This window comes from Mastigoproctus giganteus, chromosome 10, assembly GCF_048544385.1.
Source record: "Mastigoproctus giganteus isolate SK-2022 chromosome 10, ASM4854438v1, whole genome shotgun sequence".
Classification (NCBI taxonomy): Eukaryota; Metazoa; Arthropoda; class Arachnida; order Uropygi; family Thelyphonidae; genus Mastigoproctus; species Mastigoproctus giganteus.
Genome location: NC_143584.1, coordinates 145133782 through 145152023, shown reverse-complemented (window position 1 = coordinate 145152023; position 18242 = coordinate 145133782). Strand labels below are relative to the sequence as shown.

The 18242-nt window shown below is 36.7% G+C and overlaps 1 protein-coding gene across 1 annotated transcript in view; it reads right to left on the bottom strand.

Moving 5' to 3' along the window:
• Positions 1 to 18242, bottom strand: part of LOC150079336 (uncharacterized) — a 283854-nt gene that overhangs the window by 71228 nt on the left and 194384 nt on the right. The window contains exon 14 of the mRNA XM_090383035.1: positions 14822 to 14898. Within this exon, the coding sequence (XP_090239161.1) occupies positions 14822 to 14898 (77 nt within the window). The remainder of the gene's footprint in view (positions 1 to 14821; positions 14899 to 18242) is intronic.

Sequence of the window (18242 nt, the reverse complement as noted above, 5' to 3'; positions counted from 1 at the left end):
CTAGCACAAAGAATATTGAATAAAGCTTTTCTTTTACTAAATTAAATAATCTCCAGAAAACAATCATTACTTTATCATTTACTGATGTTTTTGTATGGGTATCTTAAAACTACATATCATTTGCACATATGATTGATGTACATATATCTGGCAACTTCTTGCAATCATAATCCAGAAAACTTTTGATATAGATTCATCTTCAAGCCAGAGCAGGCGGAAACAGTGTTCTGGAACCTTTCTTCCAAATTTAATAGTAATAATAAGTAATTAATGAATTTCATATATTTTAAGAATATTTTAAAAATATATCACATGCATTAATTACTATCAAATATTTTAAAAACATATTCTTTGTTCATATGTTCTAAAAGTATTTTTTAGGTGCATTTGCATATACAGGCAGTTCTCGCTTTACGGAGTTCCCAGGTTTACGAGTTTTTTTTTTTTTTTTTTTTTTTTGTCAAGTATCAACAAAATCAAAAATATGAACATTAATTGCAAAAAATGATTGTTAAACATTCATAAATATCACATTTCAAACCACACACGTAGCTATACAGTGTACCTAGCTTTACGATATTAATTCGTTCCAGAGACACCATCGTATCGTGAAAATATCGTAATGTGAACCCAATAACACATTGTTTTTTGGTAATTTGTTCCATGACCTCAGAAGTTGAAATTTTTGCTATATAACTCTCTAAAAGGTCATTTTTATAGTTTAAATTGTATTAGTTACCAATTCAAATCATTAAAAGCACTACATTTTCATCGTTATCATATGTTCTGTTATAAGAACCAATTTGAATGCCTTTATGACATTTTTCTAAAGCACATTTCTGGAGGTCACAACCATAAAATAATAAAAACAATTTGCACTTTCCGGTTTATTGTTCGTAAACTTGTTACTCCGTGCAAATCATGTTAGTTGCAAATTGTGCGTTCCGTTAAAATATGCTTATGCATCTACTGAAATTTATAGGCGCCTCCGTAGCCAGGTGGGAAGGAGCAGCAGTGCTTAGCACACGCTTCTTGATTAGACCGGGGTTCGAGCCCGTCACCACCAAATACGGAGGATGCGGAAAGGTCAGGGAATGACCACCGCATATCCCGGAGCAATATGGCCTTAGTTGCTAATGCTCCTAAAAACCAAATAACAAACAAACAAACTGAAATTTATAAAGAAAAGAGAAGATTATTTTGGAAATAAAGCCTCTTGAAGACTCCTTGTGCAACAAACCAATGAGTGCTGAGCCAATAATAAGTGATCAACGAGTGTGCATTTAGTCGATGATGAAGAATAAACATTTTTTAAAATTTGTATGTCATAAATAATTTCTTTATTATTATAAGTTGCTTGATTTTACAGGCTGCGTTTTAATTTCTTTGGATAAATCAATCATTGTTGAGAAAAATAATTAGCTAACTAATTTCATTATTGAGAACATAACCCCTATTTTTAACGTTATGTCTATGGCATTTAATTCTCAAGCACGTGCTAAGAACGAATTAACTCGTAAAGTCAAGAACTACCTGTATGTAATTTCTTTTGAGCTTCTGTTGTTTTCACTATTTCTAGTAAACCTATAAACTTAATTTCCAATGGATGGATTTTCATCATATTTTATATTTAGCTCTATTACAAAAATTTGTCAAGCCATTCCAAATTTTTATTAAAATCAGACAAATATAAATTCAACAATTATTTCTTCTTTTCATACATATTTTATAGGCTATAAATATTGCAGCTAAAATACCATTTTAGACGAAGTGCTAGATATGATGTTTGTTGCCCGTTCTAATTGACAATATGGTTGAAGCACAAAAATGAAATGTTCTCAGTTCATTCATAGAGTTATTGCTTTTTTTTTTATCAGTTGGCTAAATATATAAATCACAAATTATTATTATTTGCTTATTATATTAATTGCAGCAGAAATATGAAATGAAATCAGGAGCATGAAATATTTGTTGCAGTTCCATTTTTATTAAAATCCAGTAGGAAATAATAATAAACTACATCACAAAAAGCTGAGTGAATATTGAATAGAAGTTTAACGTTGGCAAATGCAAACTACTGCATACGGATGTCAATAATCCCAGATTAATGTACCAACTGTGTGGTACTACACTCAGGTTAGTAGAAAATGAAAAAGGGCTCGGGGTAATTATGCAGTCAGATATGAAGTTCTCTGAGCAGTGCAGGCAGGCTGCCAGGATAGCTCATGAGGTTTTTGTCAATGATATACAGGAACTTTGCTAGGTATAAGCAGGTGATTATCCCACTGTACAAAGCAATGGTTAGGCTGATTCTTGAGTCCTTATACAGGTCTAGAGACCTCATTTTTTGAAGGATGTAGTTTTGTTGGAATGAGTGCAGAGAATGGAGAATGGAACAAAAGGGTAGCCATTAAGAAATGCTTCAGAACTGCAAATTGCATCATTAGGAGACTAGGCACCTGCATAGTGATCTGACAGGTGTTTTAGGCTTTAAATAGATTGAGTAAGCTGATGGGACTCTTTCTCTAGCTCAGAACACACAAACATGATGCAGCATAATTCAAACTGAGGAAGGATGGCTGCAGGACAGATATGCAGAAGTTTACCTTCAGCTAGTGGTTGGTTGAGATGTTGAAACAAACTTTGATCTGTGGAAGTGAGTATTTTGAATTAATTCAAGGAAGAACTAAACAAATTATTGGAATGGATGGACAGTTGCTGTGGAGGTTTTTTTTTTTTTTTTTTTTTTTGTGTGTGATGCTTTATATAAACTTACTTTCTTGCATCGTCTTACTTTCTTGCAACATTTGACAAGATATTACAAATATCTTGTCAAAAAATCCTATTGTTGTTTGAACTATATTGGACTACTCATAGATGTGACCATCATCCATTGGCCATACAAATAAGTTGTTGTTGTTATTTGGTTTTTAGGAGCATTAGCAACTAAAGCCATATTGCTCCGGAGATATGCGGTGGTCATTCCCTGAACTTTCTGCATCCTCCATATTTGGTGGTCATGGGCTCGAACCCTGGTCTAATCAAGAAGCATGTGCTACGCACTGCTGCTCCTGCCCACCTGGCTACAGAGCCGCCTACAAACAAGTGTGTGGTTGCAGGCTAATGTGCATGATATGTGGTTTAAAAAAGTGAAACAGTTTATGGGGAGCTCTATTCATTCTGCATATAAGATTGCATAAATGCAGCCTTCCCAATAAAGAAATCTTTCAGAATTCTAAGGAGTTATGACTTCAAGGTGTGTAAGTTCTTTGAAAACAGCTCAACATGTGGCATTGTACTGGAAACTGAAAATTAACTAATTAAGAAAGAATTAAAAAGAACTAAACTAAAATATTAACCTTTACACACCTTTTTTTAATGAAAACCACAGGCATGAGAGGTATTAGAACCTATAGTACTTAGTACCATGCAGGGCTGAAGGTTGAGAAGATCACTGTTGACATTAGACTTGAATTTCTATAGATTGTAATTTTCAGAAATATGTACAAAGGGAGGTTGTTCCAGAAAATGGAAGTTGAAGGAATAAATGAAGACAATGAAGAAAAGTGGGTTCTGTGAGTTTAAAGTTATACAGTAAAAGGACACTAACTGGTTGCAGCAAGTCACTGGACTTAAAGGGAGAATGGGAATTATACAAGCCAATTCAGAAGAACAGTGCCCATGGAAGTATCTAAAGAAAAGGCATGCAGATAGTAGTAGTAGTGGCATGTGATGCAAGAAAGCATGTGTATATGAGCTTATGCAGCATCAGCCAAAAAAAAAAAAAAAAAATCACACAATTCCCTCCAAATGCCTGTCCAGTTCCTCCTTAAATTTATTCAACCTATCGACTTCCACAACGACAGATGGAAGTTTGTTCCAGCAATTAACCACCCGCTGGCTAAAGACAAAATTCCGCACATCTATTCTACATCTGTCTTTTCTTAATTTGAATTTATGTCCCATTAGATTCGTAATCTGAACAAGTGGAAGGATCCCATCAGAATTCAGCGTGCTCAACCCATTCAAGATCCCTTCAATCTCCTCACCAATCTTGTTGCCCTTCTATGTACAGGCTCAAGTAAATCTACATACTTCCTAAAATGAGGCCTCCAGACCTGTACGCAGTGCTCAAGGTGTGGCCTGACCATTGCCTTATACAGAGGGATAATCACCTCCTTTTTCCTGCTAGCAAAATTCCTATATATCATTGACAAAACCCCATGACCTGGCCTGGTAGCCTGTCTGCATTGCTCAGAAAACTTCATATCTGCCTGCACAATTACTCCCAGGTCTTTTTCATTTTTTACCACCTTAAGTGTAGTACCACACAGTTGGTACGTTTCTCTGGGGTTACTTTTACCCATATTCAGTACTTTGCATTTGTCAAGTTTAAACTTCAGTTGCCACTTCTTAGCCCATCTGCCCAAATTATCTAGATCCTGTTGCAGTAGCAGACTGCCATTACTGTCATTAACAACCCTGCCAACCTTTGTACCATCTGCAAACTTCGACACTAAGCCTGATATTCCTTCATCAGTATCATTGATAAATATACAAAACAACAGTGGACCTAACACCGAACCCTGTGGGACTCCACTAATAACATTAGTCCACAAAGAGCAGCACCCATTGATTACTACCCTCTGTCTTCTCCCACTTAACCATCCTTTTATCCATTGTAGCAACTTACCCTTAATACCATTCTGCTCCAATTTGTACAATAGTCTTCCATGCGCAACAGTGTCAAAAGCTTTCCTGAAATCCAAATATATGATATCAAAATTATTTTTTGCATCCAGTTCCTTTGTAACCACATCATAATATCCTATCAAATTTGTCAGACAAGACTTTCCCTTAACAAACCCATGCTGTGTCTGAATTATTGCTGCAGTCTTGTCTAGATGATCCAGCAATGCATCTTTAACCAGTGACTCCATTATTTTACCCGGAACAGAAGTTAAACTAACTGGTCTGTAATTACTCGTGTCACCCTTCGATCCGCCTTTGTGAATTGGGGATACATTTGCACATCTCCAGTCCATGGGAACCTCCCCTGAGTCCAAGGATGCTCTCATAATTATGGCTAAGGGTTTGCTTAGTTGCTTTGCTGCCTCCTTTAATATAACTCCCCATCAGCATTGAGCCTGCTCAACCCATTCAAGGCTTTATATACTTCAATCAGATCACCTCGTAGGTATCTAGTCTACAGACACTGCAATTTGCAGAACTTAAGCCTTTCTTCATGAGAGGACTCCTTCATTCCTATCACCAATCTCGTTGCTTTTCTCTGTATTTGTTCTAGTAAGTCTACATCCTTCTTGAAATGAGGCCTCCAGACCTGTACACAGTACTCAAGGTGCATCCTGACCATTGCCTTATACAAAGGGATAGTCACCTTCTTATCCCTACTAGCAAAATTCCTGAATATCATTGACAAAACCCCATGACCTGCTCTAGCCACCTGTCTGCACTGCTCAGAAAACTTCAAATATGACTGCACAATTACCCCCAGGTCTTTTTTGATTCTCTACCACCCTGAGTGTAGTAACACACAGTTGGTACATTTCTCTGGGATTACTTCTACGCATATGCAATACTTTGCATTTGTCAATGTTAAACTTCAGTTGCCATTTCACAGTTGATCTACCCAACTTTTCTAGATCCTGTTGAAGTAGCATACTGTCTTTACTGTCATTAACAACCTAACCAACCTTTGTATCATCTACAAACTTGAATGTTAAGCCTGATATACCTTCATCAATATCATTGATAAATATAAAAAACAACAATGGGCCCAACACCGTACCCTTGGGGATACCACTAATAATATTAGTCCATGAAAAGCAGTGTCCGTTGATTACCACTCTCTGTTTTCTCCCACTCAACCACCCTTTCATACAATGTAGCAACTTGTCCTTAAGGCCATACTGCTCAATTTGTGCAATAGTCTTTCATGTGCAACAGTATCAAAAGCTTTCCTAAAATCCAAGTATATGAAATCAAAATTATTTTTTGTATCCAGTTTCTTTGATTTCCGTAAGATCAATAATAAACGACTTTATTTTACTGCAAAGTGTTTGAACAGTATTATTATTAGCTATTTGGTGCAAGGAAGCCTGAGACTTATGCTGCATCAGCCAAAAAAACTTCCCGAGTTACCCTGAGAGAGAGAGAGAGAGAGAGAGAGAGAGAGAGAGAGAGAGAGAGAGAGAGAGAGAGAGAAGTAAAAAGGAATCACCGAGAAAGAGAAGAATGATGATATCCAGCTCAGGACACTGGGTGTGCCAAGCCCATACTCACCAGATGTGAGCCCCTGAGTATACATTAATGGCCACATGGTACACGGAAGCCTTTCGCTTATGCTCCACCAGCAAAAAATAAAATAAAATAAAATAAAAATAATAATAAAAATAAGAAGAAAATTAAAATATATATATATATATATAATTAACAAGAGAAAAGGAAAGAGATAACCTATGTGTTTCCCTCCTCCTGTAGGTAATTATCCAGCTGACCTTTGAATTTCCCCAAACTGTCAACTTCTTCCACCCATGTAGGTAACTTATTCCAGTAATTTATAATTCGCTGGCTAAAATGAAACTTCCTGCAATCCAGTCTAAACATCTCCCCACCCCGTAACTTGAAATTATGGCTCCTAGTTCTAGAATCATTTATAACTGTGAAAATTTTGCCTTCATTCATTTTACTTATGCCTCTCAGAGCCTTAAACACCTCGATCAAGTCTCCTCTAAGGTGCCTAGTTTCCAAGATCTGCAACCCACATATACATATTTGAAGTCTTTCGTCATATGGACACCCTTTTGCCAATCCCACCAGGCGAGTTACCTGTCATTGGACACTTTCAAGAAGCACAATGTCTTTCTTTAGGTGCAGTCTCCATACTTGAACACAGTATTCCAAGTGTGGTCTAACAATAGCCTTATATAAAGAAATTATGATGTCATATCTCTATTAGAAATTGTTCGATAAATCATCGATAGAACACCATGGGCCTTCATTGCAACTTGGAGAACTTTATTTCTTCATTGCCTGGAGAACTTTATGCCTAACTGTATCGTAACACCCAAGTCTGTTTCCTCCACTACTGGCTTTAGTTGAACATCACCAAGTGTATAAGTTATTTTGGGGTTACTGTTCCCCAGGTGTAATACCTTACACTTTGTTGGATTAAAGCATAGCCGCCATTTTTCTGACCATCTCAGAAGTCTATCTAGCTCGGCTTGACAGTGATCATTAACTACTCTACCAATTTTAACATCATCTGCAAATTTAGACATCACACCCTTTATCCCTTCATCAATGTCGTTTATGAAAATTAAAAACAACAGTGGTCCTAATACTGATCCTTGGGGAACCCCACTTCTTACATCAACCCAATCTGAAGAATAACCATTTATCACAACACTCTGCCTTCTGCCCTGAAGCCATCCTGCTATCCATCTAAGAATTTTCCCAGTGATTGTAACCTGTATAGGTACCAATGAGCCTGTTATATATATGGACGTGCTGCAGGAAGTTTTGTTACTGCTGAGGAAGGGAGCGCAAGCTTCCGAAAGCTCCAGAGATTTTTATCGTTTTTATTGCTTTTAATCCGGTTTATTTTAGTGTATTTTATCTCAAGGATTTTATCATAGTTTTAATGTTTTTACATGTATATTTAATATAATAGCAGTTTTTGTAAATATTTATTTTATTTTAATATGTAAATAAATAATTTAGTTACAGTAAATACTTATTCTTATGGTTGGTGTGAGCTGATTTAATACTAAAATATGATTGTAACCTGTTCCAGCTTATAAAGTAACTGCTTATGTGGGACTGAGTCAAATGCTTTGCTGAAATCCAAATAAACAATGTCAAAATTATTCCTTAAATCCAGCTCTTGAGTAACCCTGTCAAAATAGCTAACCAGATTAGTCAAACATGATTTTCCCTTCACAAAATCATGTTGAGTATCCTTCAGAATTCCATTTCTATCTAAATGATCCTGAAGTCTATCCTTGATCACAGTCTCCATGGTTTTCCCTACTACTGATGTTAGATTAACTGGTTGGTAATTTCTCACTTCACTCTTAGAACTACCCTTATGTATTGGAGATACATTGGCACTTTTCCAATCCAATGGAATCACTCCAGAGTCCAGTGAAGCTTTCACAATTAGCCTCAGTGGTTCAATGCACTCACTTGCCGCCTCCCTTAAGATTAGAAGGTGTATGCCATCAATATCAGGAGTCTTACTGGCCTGTAGGATCAAAAGTTTTTTCATTAAATAAACATATGAAATTTCAACATCATTAATTACATTTTTTCAACTTCTCTCCCATAATTTCTTATTGACACAAAGGGTTTTTCTTCTGTAAATATCGATGCAAAGTAACTGTTGAGTTCATCTGGAAAAGTTAGTCTTACAAAAACCTATTTCTCTGACAAGAATAGTATGTGAAAATAAAACAATTTTACGAACAGAGAAAACATTTCAGAAAAATTTCAGTTAGTGGGAGTGGGCCTGTCGGAACAATAGACAAAATAAAGTAGAATGACTGTGGATTTAAAGGGTGCTCAGGGAGGTAGTCAACATCAATTGTTGTCTACCTCCCTGAGATGTGGCATTTAGTCATTTTTGGGAAAGGTGGCTCAGCTTGGTTCAAAAGGAGTATAATCAGTTGGGGATCTAATGGTATAAGATGAAAGGGTTCCATGTTAAGGGAAAACAAAGTTGTGTGTTAGTAACATATGAGAAGAATAAGTTTAAGAAATAACATTGTGACTGGCCCTGTACAAATTAGTTAGGTGGAGATATGCAGATAAGAGGGAAATAAGTAGGATTTTCATGTGGAAAAACACCCCTCCCACATGTTCCATCACCAACTATCATATTTTCTTGTTTCTTAAATTGTAAGTTGTATTTTTAAAATACATTTAAAGAAATGTATGAAATTGCAAAAAAAAACGGAAGAAGTTTACTATAGAAGAAAAAATTGCTGTCTGTGATAGAATCAAATCTGGAGTCCAGCAAACTCAAGTGGCTAGAGACCTTGGAGTGAATGAATCAACAGTGCGTGGATTCATTGACTCCAAGAAAGAAGAGGAGAAACTTCGTGATGCAGCCAAGTCTATGGAAACAAGTGATGGACTGCAACGTAAACACATGCAGCAACCTCAAGATGAACAATTGGATAAAGCTGTATTTCAGTGGTTTGTTCAAGAACAATCTAAAGGCACACCTCTATCTGGAACCCATCCGCAAACCCCAGCTAAAAAATTCCACAACAATCTTCATGGAAATGAGTCCACAGCATTCACTGCAAGTAATGGAGGGCTAACATATTTTAAAAAGCAGCATGAAATAACCAAAATGGCTATATCAGGTGAGATATGTTCAGTTGATCATGAAGCTGCATGCTCTTATCCTGCTCAGCTGCAGAAAATAATTGAAGATGGTGGTTATACTACAGAACAGGTATATAACTGTGATGAGACCAGACTTGGTTATAAAATGTTACCCAATTCCACTCTGACTTGTAAGAACGATGCTCAGAGAACACAAGGCTTCAAGCAAATGAAAGACAGAGTGACCATTCTGTGTAAACCAAACAGGTAAAACTCAAACTGCAGCCACTTTGCGTAGGAAAGTTTAAATCACCAAGGTGTTTCCAGAATGTGAACATGGCTTCTATGCCTTTTGCCTGTGACTTTAGAAAAAAATGCATGGATAACTTCCAGTATTTTTGAAAACTGGTTTCATAAACAATTTGTACCTGACGTACATAAACACTTATGGCAACAAGGGTTGGATACCAAAGCTTTCTTGCTTCTGGATAACTGCCTTATCCATCCTCCTCCTGATAACCTAATAAGCAGAGATGGTAAAATTCGAGTGAGCTACTTACCGAAAGACATCACATCAAAAAATACAGCCTCTGGATCAAGAAATTATATCAACATTTAAAATGAACTTCCACAAGACTGACGGCAAATAATCACTAATGAGGATTCTGTTACCTCATTTTTAAAGAAGCTGAATTTAAGGAAGTTTTTTACATTGGTGGCAAAGCGTGGGAAACTGTGACAAAAAGGTATATTTCAAAATGTTGGAGAAACATATTGGGTGCAAGTATGATCCTGGATAATTCCCAAATAGCCAGTGACAGTGATGAAGAGAAGGACCCTGAGGGCTTTATAGAGGAAGATGTTGCTGCTACTGACCAGGTCTTGGAAAGGTACACTAATGAAAGCCTGGCAGAAGATGATGTGGCCAATGCTGAGCGAGTACTGGCACAGTTCGCTGATAGAGAAAGAGGGGTCCACAATAGAATGTTGAGTAGATGGGGATAACAACTGTTCTACATATGAGCACATGATTGACTTGGAAAGAATTGAAAATGTTACTGGCGAAAGTCATCATGATCCAGATGCAACCGCCAAAATGATGAAGACGAGGAGCCAGAGCCGCCACCACCACCAAAGATTGCAGGGCACTCGCTGGTTTGCAAACTGGACTTAAATTTCTTGAAACAGAAAAGGTAGATTCCCTTTCAAATTTACAGTTAAAATGCCTTATTGAAATTGTTAAAAAGAAACAAATACATGTAATGAAACAGTCAATCCTTATTGTGTTTTTAAAAAAAGGAAAGACTCGAAAGTAATGACTAAAATGTACAAAAGTTTGTTTGCTAATGTCTATTTAGTAGTTGAAAGAATACAAGAGTGCATTATGTTTTCCTTTTTCTCCCAAAACTGTTTAATTTCAAAACAGAAATATAACAGTCAATACAACTATGTGGAAAAGCAGTTCTTGTGAGTACTGATTTGTTTTTGTGACAAAAGATATGTGTTTATCTTGTTTATGTATATTTAACAACATAAATATTAGTTTTAAATACTGTATTGTACAGGGCATCAATGAAAGACTGAAACAACGCAAATGTTTCTATTATTATTCTTTGTGTGATTTTTTCTTAGACATAGTATTGCAATTATGGGATCAATATGATCCCAAGAAAAAATGTCAGAGTTCAGAATGGCGTACGCCATCCTCTCCCCATCAGAAAAAAGTGCAGTTAGAAAAATTGTGAGTGAAATTGTGAGTTCATCATCTTCTTCAATATCAAAGGCATTATCCATTAAGAATTTGTGCCTCGAGGGACAACAGTCATGAAAAAGTTCTATAAGATGTTGAAGAGGTTGTGGGATTGAATTCATCGGGTGAGACGCAAAATGATCAATTTCAAAAATTGATTTTTGTTACATGACAATGCACCCACACATTCTGCCATTAAGTTCAAGCAAATTTTAAACTGCTTAATTTCAAGTATCCACATTACGACAAATCTTTGACAAAGGATGCAAAGAAAAACAAAGAGTTCTTTACTTATGTAAACTCTAGAAGGAAGGGGATGAACCAGATTGGTTCACTTGATATCGATGGTTCAACTGTTGATGATCCTGTTCAGGTAAATAACAAACTAAATGAATATTTTACATCAACATTCACACATGAGGAGTTATTCAGGGAGGGGAATGTCAGAGGTGTATTCAACTCTGACAGTAAGCTACGATAATCTTGTAATAACTGAGAGTAAAGTGGAGGAGAAATTGTTGAAGATAAATACAAGAAAGGCACCTGGGGTGGATGGGATCTATCGAGTTATATTAAAGGAGGCAGCAAAGGAAGTAAGCCCTTAGCCATAATTATGAGAGCCCTTAGCCATAATTATGAGAGCTTCCCTAGACTCAGGGGAGGTACCCATGGACTGGAAATGTGCAAATGTGACCCCAATCCACAAAGGAGGATCACAAGGAGACGCACGTAATTACAGACCTGTTAGTTTAACTTCTGTTCCAGAGAAATTAATGGAGACACTGGTTAAAGAAGCATTGCAGGATCATCTAGACAAGACTTCAGTTATAGCTCGGACAGAGCATGGGTTTGTTATGGGGAAGTCCTGTCTGATTAATTTGATTGAATACTATGATGTAGTCACAAAGGAACTGGATGCAAAGAATAACTTTGATATCATATATTTGGATCTTAGAAAAGCCTTTGATACCATTGCACATGGAAGCCTGCTGCACAAATTGGAGCAGTGTGGCATTGGAGGCAAATTGCTGCTATAGATAAAGGGATGATTGAGTGCAAGAAGACAGAGAGTGGTAATCAATGGACATTGCTCTTCGTGGACTAATGTTATTAGTGGAGTCCCTCAGGGTTCACTGTTGGGTCCATTGTTATTTTCTGTATTTAAAAATGATATTGATGATGGTATATCAGGCTTAATGTCCAAGTTTGCAGATGATACGAAGGTTGGCAGGGTTGTTAATGACACTAATGACAGTACACTGCTGCAACAGGATCTAGAAAAGTTGAGCAGATGGGCTGAGAGGTGGTAAATGAAGTTTAACATTGACAAATGTAAAGTACTACATATGGGAAGCAATAACCCCAGAGTAATGTATCAACTCTGTGGTGCCAGACTGACAATGGTACAGAATGAAAAGGACCTGGGGGTAATTGTGCAGGCAGATATGAAGTTTTCTGAGCAGTGCAGACAGCCTGCAAGAGTGGCTCATGGTGTCTTGTCAATGATATACATGAATTTTTCTAGCAGAGATAAGGAGGTGATTATCCCCTTGTATAAGGCAATGGTCAGGCCACACCTTGAGTACTGTATACACATCTGGAGGCCTCATTTTAAGAAGGATGTAGGGGTGTTTGAACGAGTATAGAGAAGGGCAACAAGATTAGTGAATGGAACAAAGGGTTGCTCTTACGAAGAAAGACTTAAGTTTTGCAAATTACAGTGTCTGGAGACCAGGCACCTGTGAGGTGATCTGATTGAGGTGTATAAGGTCTTGAATGGTTTGAGCATGCTCAATGCGAATGGGATCCTTCCTCTTGCTCAGAAAAATTGCCTGAGAGTGCATAAATTTAAATTGAGGAAAGACGGTTGTAGGATAAATGTGCGGAAGTTTGCCTTTAGCCAGCGGGTGGTTGATTGGTGGAACAAACTTCCATCTGTCGTTGTAGAAGTTGATAGCTTACATAGATTCAAGGCAGAACTTGACAAATATTTTGGAGTGAGTGGATGGGTGAAATACAGTTAGTTTTTTGTTTTTTTTGCTGATGCTATATAAGCTTGCTTTCTTGCATCATGAGGCGCCTCCGTAGCCAGGTGGGAAGGAGCAGCAGTGCGTAGCACACGCTTCTTGAGACCGGGGTTCGAGCCCCTCACCACCAAATACAGAGGATGCGGAAAGGTCGGGGAATGACCACCGCATATCCCGGAGCAATATGGCCTTAGTTGCTAATGTTCCTAAAAACCAAATAACAAACAAATCTTGCATCATGTGCCTTTGCTAATGCTAAGTATGTTCTACTATGGCCTCAGCTAGATCTAGCCTACTGTTCAAAATGTTATGGCCTGCCAAGCATATCATTACACATCAAGCCGATTTTTATATAGCAATCTCACTGACTGATAGCCCCACTGATTAGCAATAAAAAATGATGGCTTGTTCTCTTGAAGCAGCCTGTCAGTGTATTTTTCAGTGCTTGACCATTAAAAAAGTGTTAAATATTCAAATTAAAAAAAAAAAAAAAAAGAGAGAGAGAGAAACAGCCAAGTCTGGACTATACGATGGATGATGTAAAGCTCATCACCTGACATCTACAATTTTCATCTGCGTCATATGGGCAGTATGTGACCTGGTGTTATCAAAGTGTAATGTGATTTGGTGTAATGCTAGAGCCATCCTTTTTGTTTTATAGCTTATCAAGTGTTAGGTAATATATTTCATTATTTATAGTCTAAATTATTCTCTAAACACTCAAATCAAAATTGAGCCTTCTATATCTCAAAATGCTGTGGCTATCATTTTTTGTGATAATCCGGCAATTCGGAGGTTTTTTTTTTTTTTTTTTTTCTTCTTCACTGGAAATGATGGACATATCCATTCCATAGACTGGCATTTAGAATAATGGTCATAAAGGATGATCCTGGTCTCATCACATCTCCTGCTGAAGAATTTTCTTTCTCTAGTTAACAGCTTGCATACCCATTTGCAGCATATTTTGCTATAATCTAATGGGTTAAAATCTATTAGCCCATTAGATTATACGAAAATTTATTAACCATTTCTAGAATGGTTAATAGATTTTTCTTTGAACATCCTAGTGCTTGTATCATTGCATATGTGGTTATTATCCTGTATTTTTGATACAAACTTTGGCCTTCTGCTCCTTGGCTGATCATAAATTCGGTGACTCCTTTTTTAAAACACGAAAGCCATTTACAAACATTACTTACATTAACAGTGTGTGTGTGGGTTTGTATATTTTCTTCAATTTTTCATGAATCTGTGGTTTTCTCAAAGATTCATGGCTGAGTTTTCTTCTAACTTGAAGAGGAATACTCACACTGGATGTTGGTGGACATGGACATCAGTTAAACTATTCATACCTTGAATTGGTAACCAACAGAAAATTTTATTTTAGCATGTTTATATCTTAATATCTACATCAGTAATATATAAAGCATCTTGATGCCAACTCAATTGGAAAAAATAATTTTGTCACCAAACAGGCATTACATATAAACCAACCCTTGTATTTACCAAGTATTTACCAAGCAGGGAAAAACTCCCATTGGACACTACATAAATAAATCCTTTCATATACTATTTTATCTCACATAATCTGCTTCATTCCTGTTGTGTGATTTGCATAAATTTTAATTCAGTTAAATATATAATAGTTGAAGGAAAAAATTCCCCACTTCAGTTTATCATAGAAACCTACCTACTAGTGAAGTGATCTTTGCTGGAAAACCTTGCATTCGTACTGGCAATCCAATCTGAATTCGATACACCACATACCTCAAAAATAAGAAAGTTAATGTGATGGATAATTGATTAAACTATACTCAAAAACAGTCATAAAAACTTAAGTTAAATTAATTTTTGTAAATGATAAGAACTTTTAACTTAGCATTAGCATTAGTTGAGGCATATGATGCAAGAAGGCAAGCTTATAGAGTATCAGCCAAAAAAAAGAAGAAAAAAATATATATTTCCCTTTTCTCTCATCTGGTCACTCCAAATATTTGTCTAGTTCAGCCTTAAATTTATTTAAGGCTATCAACTTCCACAACAATGGAGGGAAGTTTGTTCCAGCAATCAAATACCCGCTGGCTAAAGGCAAACTTCCAGACATCTATTCTGCAACTGACTTTCTTCGATTTTAATCTATGCCCCCCCCCCCCAGGTTCTTAATCTGAGCAAGAGGAAGAATTCCATCACCGTTGAGTCTACTCAATCCATTCAAGGCCTTATACACCACAATCAGATTACCTCGAAGATGCCTAGTCTCCAGAAGCTGCGACTTGCAGAACTTAAGCCTCTCTTAGTAAGAGCACCCCTTTGTTCCTCTCACCAATCTTGTTGCCCTTCACTGTACTCGTTCTAACAATTCTACATCCTTCCTAAAATGAGGTCTGCATACCTGTACACAGTAATGTGTACAGGTATGCAGGTTAAAATCGAATGAAATTCCCTTTTCAATTAAGAAAGCCAGAAATATCTTTGAAACCATTGCAATTAGCAGTGCTGAAGCTGAGCAAGCTTTCACCGTAATGAATAATATTGTGTGAATGAATGAATAATGTTGACAATTAAACACATTTTGATGTATGATCATCATAATCTGCATTGCAGATTATGATGATCATACATCTAAATGGAAAACCATTGCTTCAACTTGATCCGGATCGTTATCTCAAATCATTCCTCTGTAATAATAGCTCAGCTATTGAGCAAACAAGATCGAAAACAAATATTAATAAAGAAGTAAATTGCATATGGCAATTTTTAGAATAAAATTTTCTTGAATATATTTTGCAATAATTTTTTTCATGTAATCTTGTGACTTTTGTGTACCTTTTCTAGAACAGTTTGTTTTTTATGTAATATATGTTTTTATTTTCTAGAATGTTTTGTGATAATTCGTTATTTGTAATATGGGAAATATTTTTATGTTATTTTTTATTCGCAATATTAAAATATTATCATGAAAAAAATGTATCCATTATATTTCCCTAGTTGTAAAAAAAGTCATGCGTTTGCTGAGAATTATGTTAAACATCCTTCGTGTTTCTTTTAGATATTCTGATTTGTATATAATTATTACAAAATAAAAGAGCTTTTGTATTGTAAATATTTTATTGATCATTCACAAATTTCCATAATTTCTGTACAATATGCAACGGATTTATGATAACTAAAGTAAGAGACGTATACTTGCTATTTCAACATATCTAAATTTCGGCGCACCTAACAATGGAATGTCAGGTGCCCCGAACAACTGCATATGCGAAAATGGGAGACGAAATAAGAAATTGTTGACAAATCTTTGTATTGTTGCAGTCATATGACAAATACTTGCAATCATACTTACTACAGTAGTAACTGCAGGAAGTATGATTGTGACATCATAATATTCAAAAATTCCAAAAAGTCAGAAATCGAGATATGATACTGGTCACAAAAAATGTGTCACGCGCTCTAATCATACTACTAGTGAGTACTCCACACAGACTAGTGGTCTGAGTGTGGGAAGTGCCTCTGGCAGATGCCGCGGATAATGTCACTTTCGTCACCAATCAGATTTCCTCTGTAGGTACCCCCCTCCTGCAAAGGATGTTTCACGGCAAAAGGGCGAGCCCATTGCTAAAATATTCACAAATCATCACTGCACAGGCTTCTGCACTGCCTGATAATTTATATGCGTCCCTCGCATTTTTATTCTCTGCCACAAGCCTCATTAGTTTATCTGACATCCATTTAGGTCTGAATCTTGAACAGTATTTCTTAGTTGGTATGAAAAGCTTAGTAGCTTCGAAGATTATTTCCTTGAATACTTCCCATTTAGAATTCACTGTTTCAGTTGATCCCACTTTATAGAATTTAAAAACTTTCCGAGACCACTGTAATCACCTTTACGAAAGCAAAAACCCTTCCCTTTACCCTTGATGGTAGTTACATCTTTAAGTAAATCCCATATCAGTACACTGTGACACCGTCACCTAGTGGTTCCTTTATTCGCAAACAAATTCTTAAAGCATGAATAATCACTGCTGATAATCAGATCAAAAGTATTACTCCCTCTGGTTGCTCCTTGACCATGTTGCTGTAGAAGACACTCCTCCAATAAATCCACAAAAGTCTTGCTAGCATGCGAGTGAACTTAGCATTAGCATTAGTAGAAGCATATGATGCAAGAAAGCAAGCTTATGCAGCATCAGCCAAAAAAAAAAAAAAAAAAACGCTTCCTCTTTACCTCTCCGTTTCTTCAAAATACCTGTCCAGCTGAGCCTTAAATTTATTTACGTTATCAACTTCCACAACAAGGGATGGAATTCTGTTCCACCAACAAACTACCCGCTGACTAAAGGCAAATTTCAGCACATTTTTCCTACATCTGCCTTTCCTCAATCTGAATTTATGCCCTCTCAGGTGATTATCCTCAGCAAGAGGAAGAATCCCATCGGCATTGAGCACGCTCAAACCATTCAAGGCTTTATACACCTCTATCAGCAGTGCAGAGAACTTCATATCTGCTCAGAGAACTTCATATCTGCCTGCACGATTACCCCCAGGTCCTTTTCATTCTCTACCATTGTCAGTGTAGTACCACAGAGTTGATACGCTGCTCTGGGGTTGCTGTTTCCCCATATGTAGTACTTTACATTTGTCAAGGTTAAACTTCATTTGCCACCTCTCAGACCATTTTCTCATCCTTTCCAGATCCTGTTGCAGCAGCATAGCATCAGTAGTTGTTAAGGATTTTTCCAGATCCTTAAACAACTCTGCCAACCTTTGTAACATCAGCAAATTTGGACATTAAGCTTGATATACCATAATCAATATTATTTATAAATACAGAAAACAATAACGGACCAAACACTGAACCCTGAGGGACTCCACCAATAACATTAGTCCATGATGAGCAGCGTCCATTGATTACCATCCATTTCTTTTGTGACTGCATTATAGCATCCAATCAAATTGGTCAGGCAAGACTTTCCCTTAACAAAACCATTCTGTGTCCACGCTATAACTGAAGTCTTGTCTAGATGATCCTGCAGTGTTTCTTTAACCAGTGCTTCCATTAATTTTCCTGGAACAGAAGTTAAACTCCCAGGTCTATAATTACTTGTGTCAGC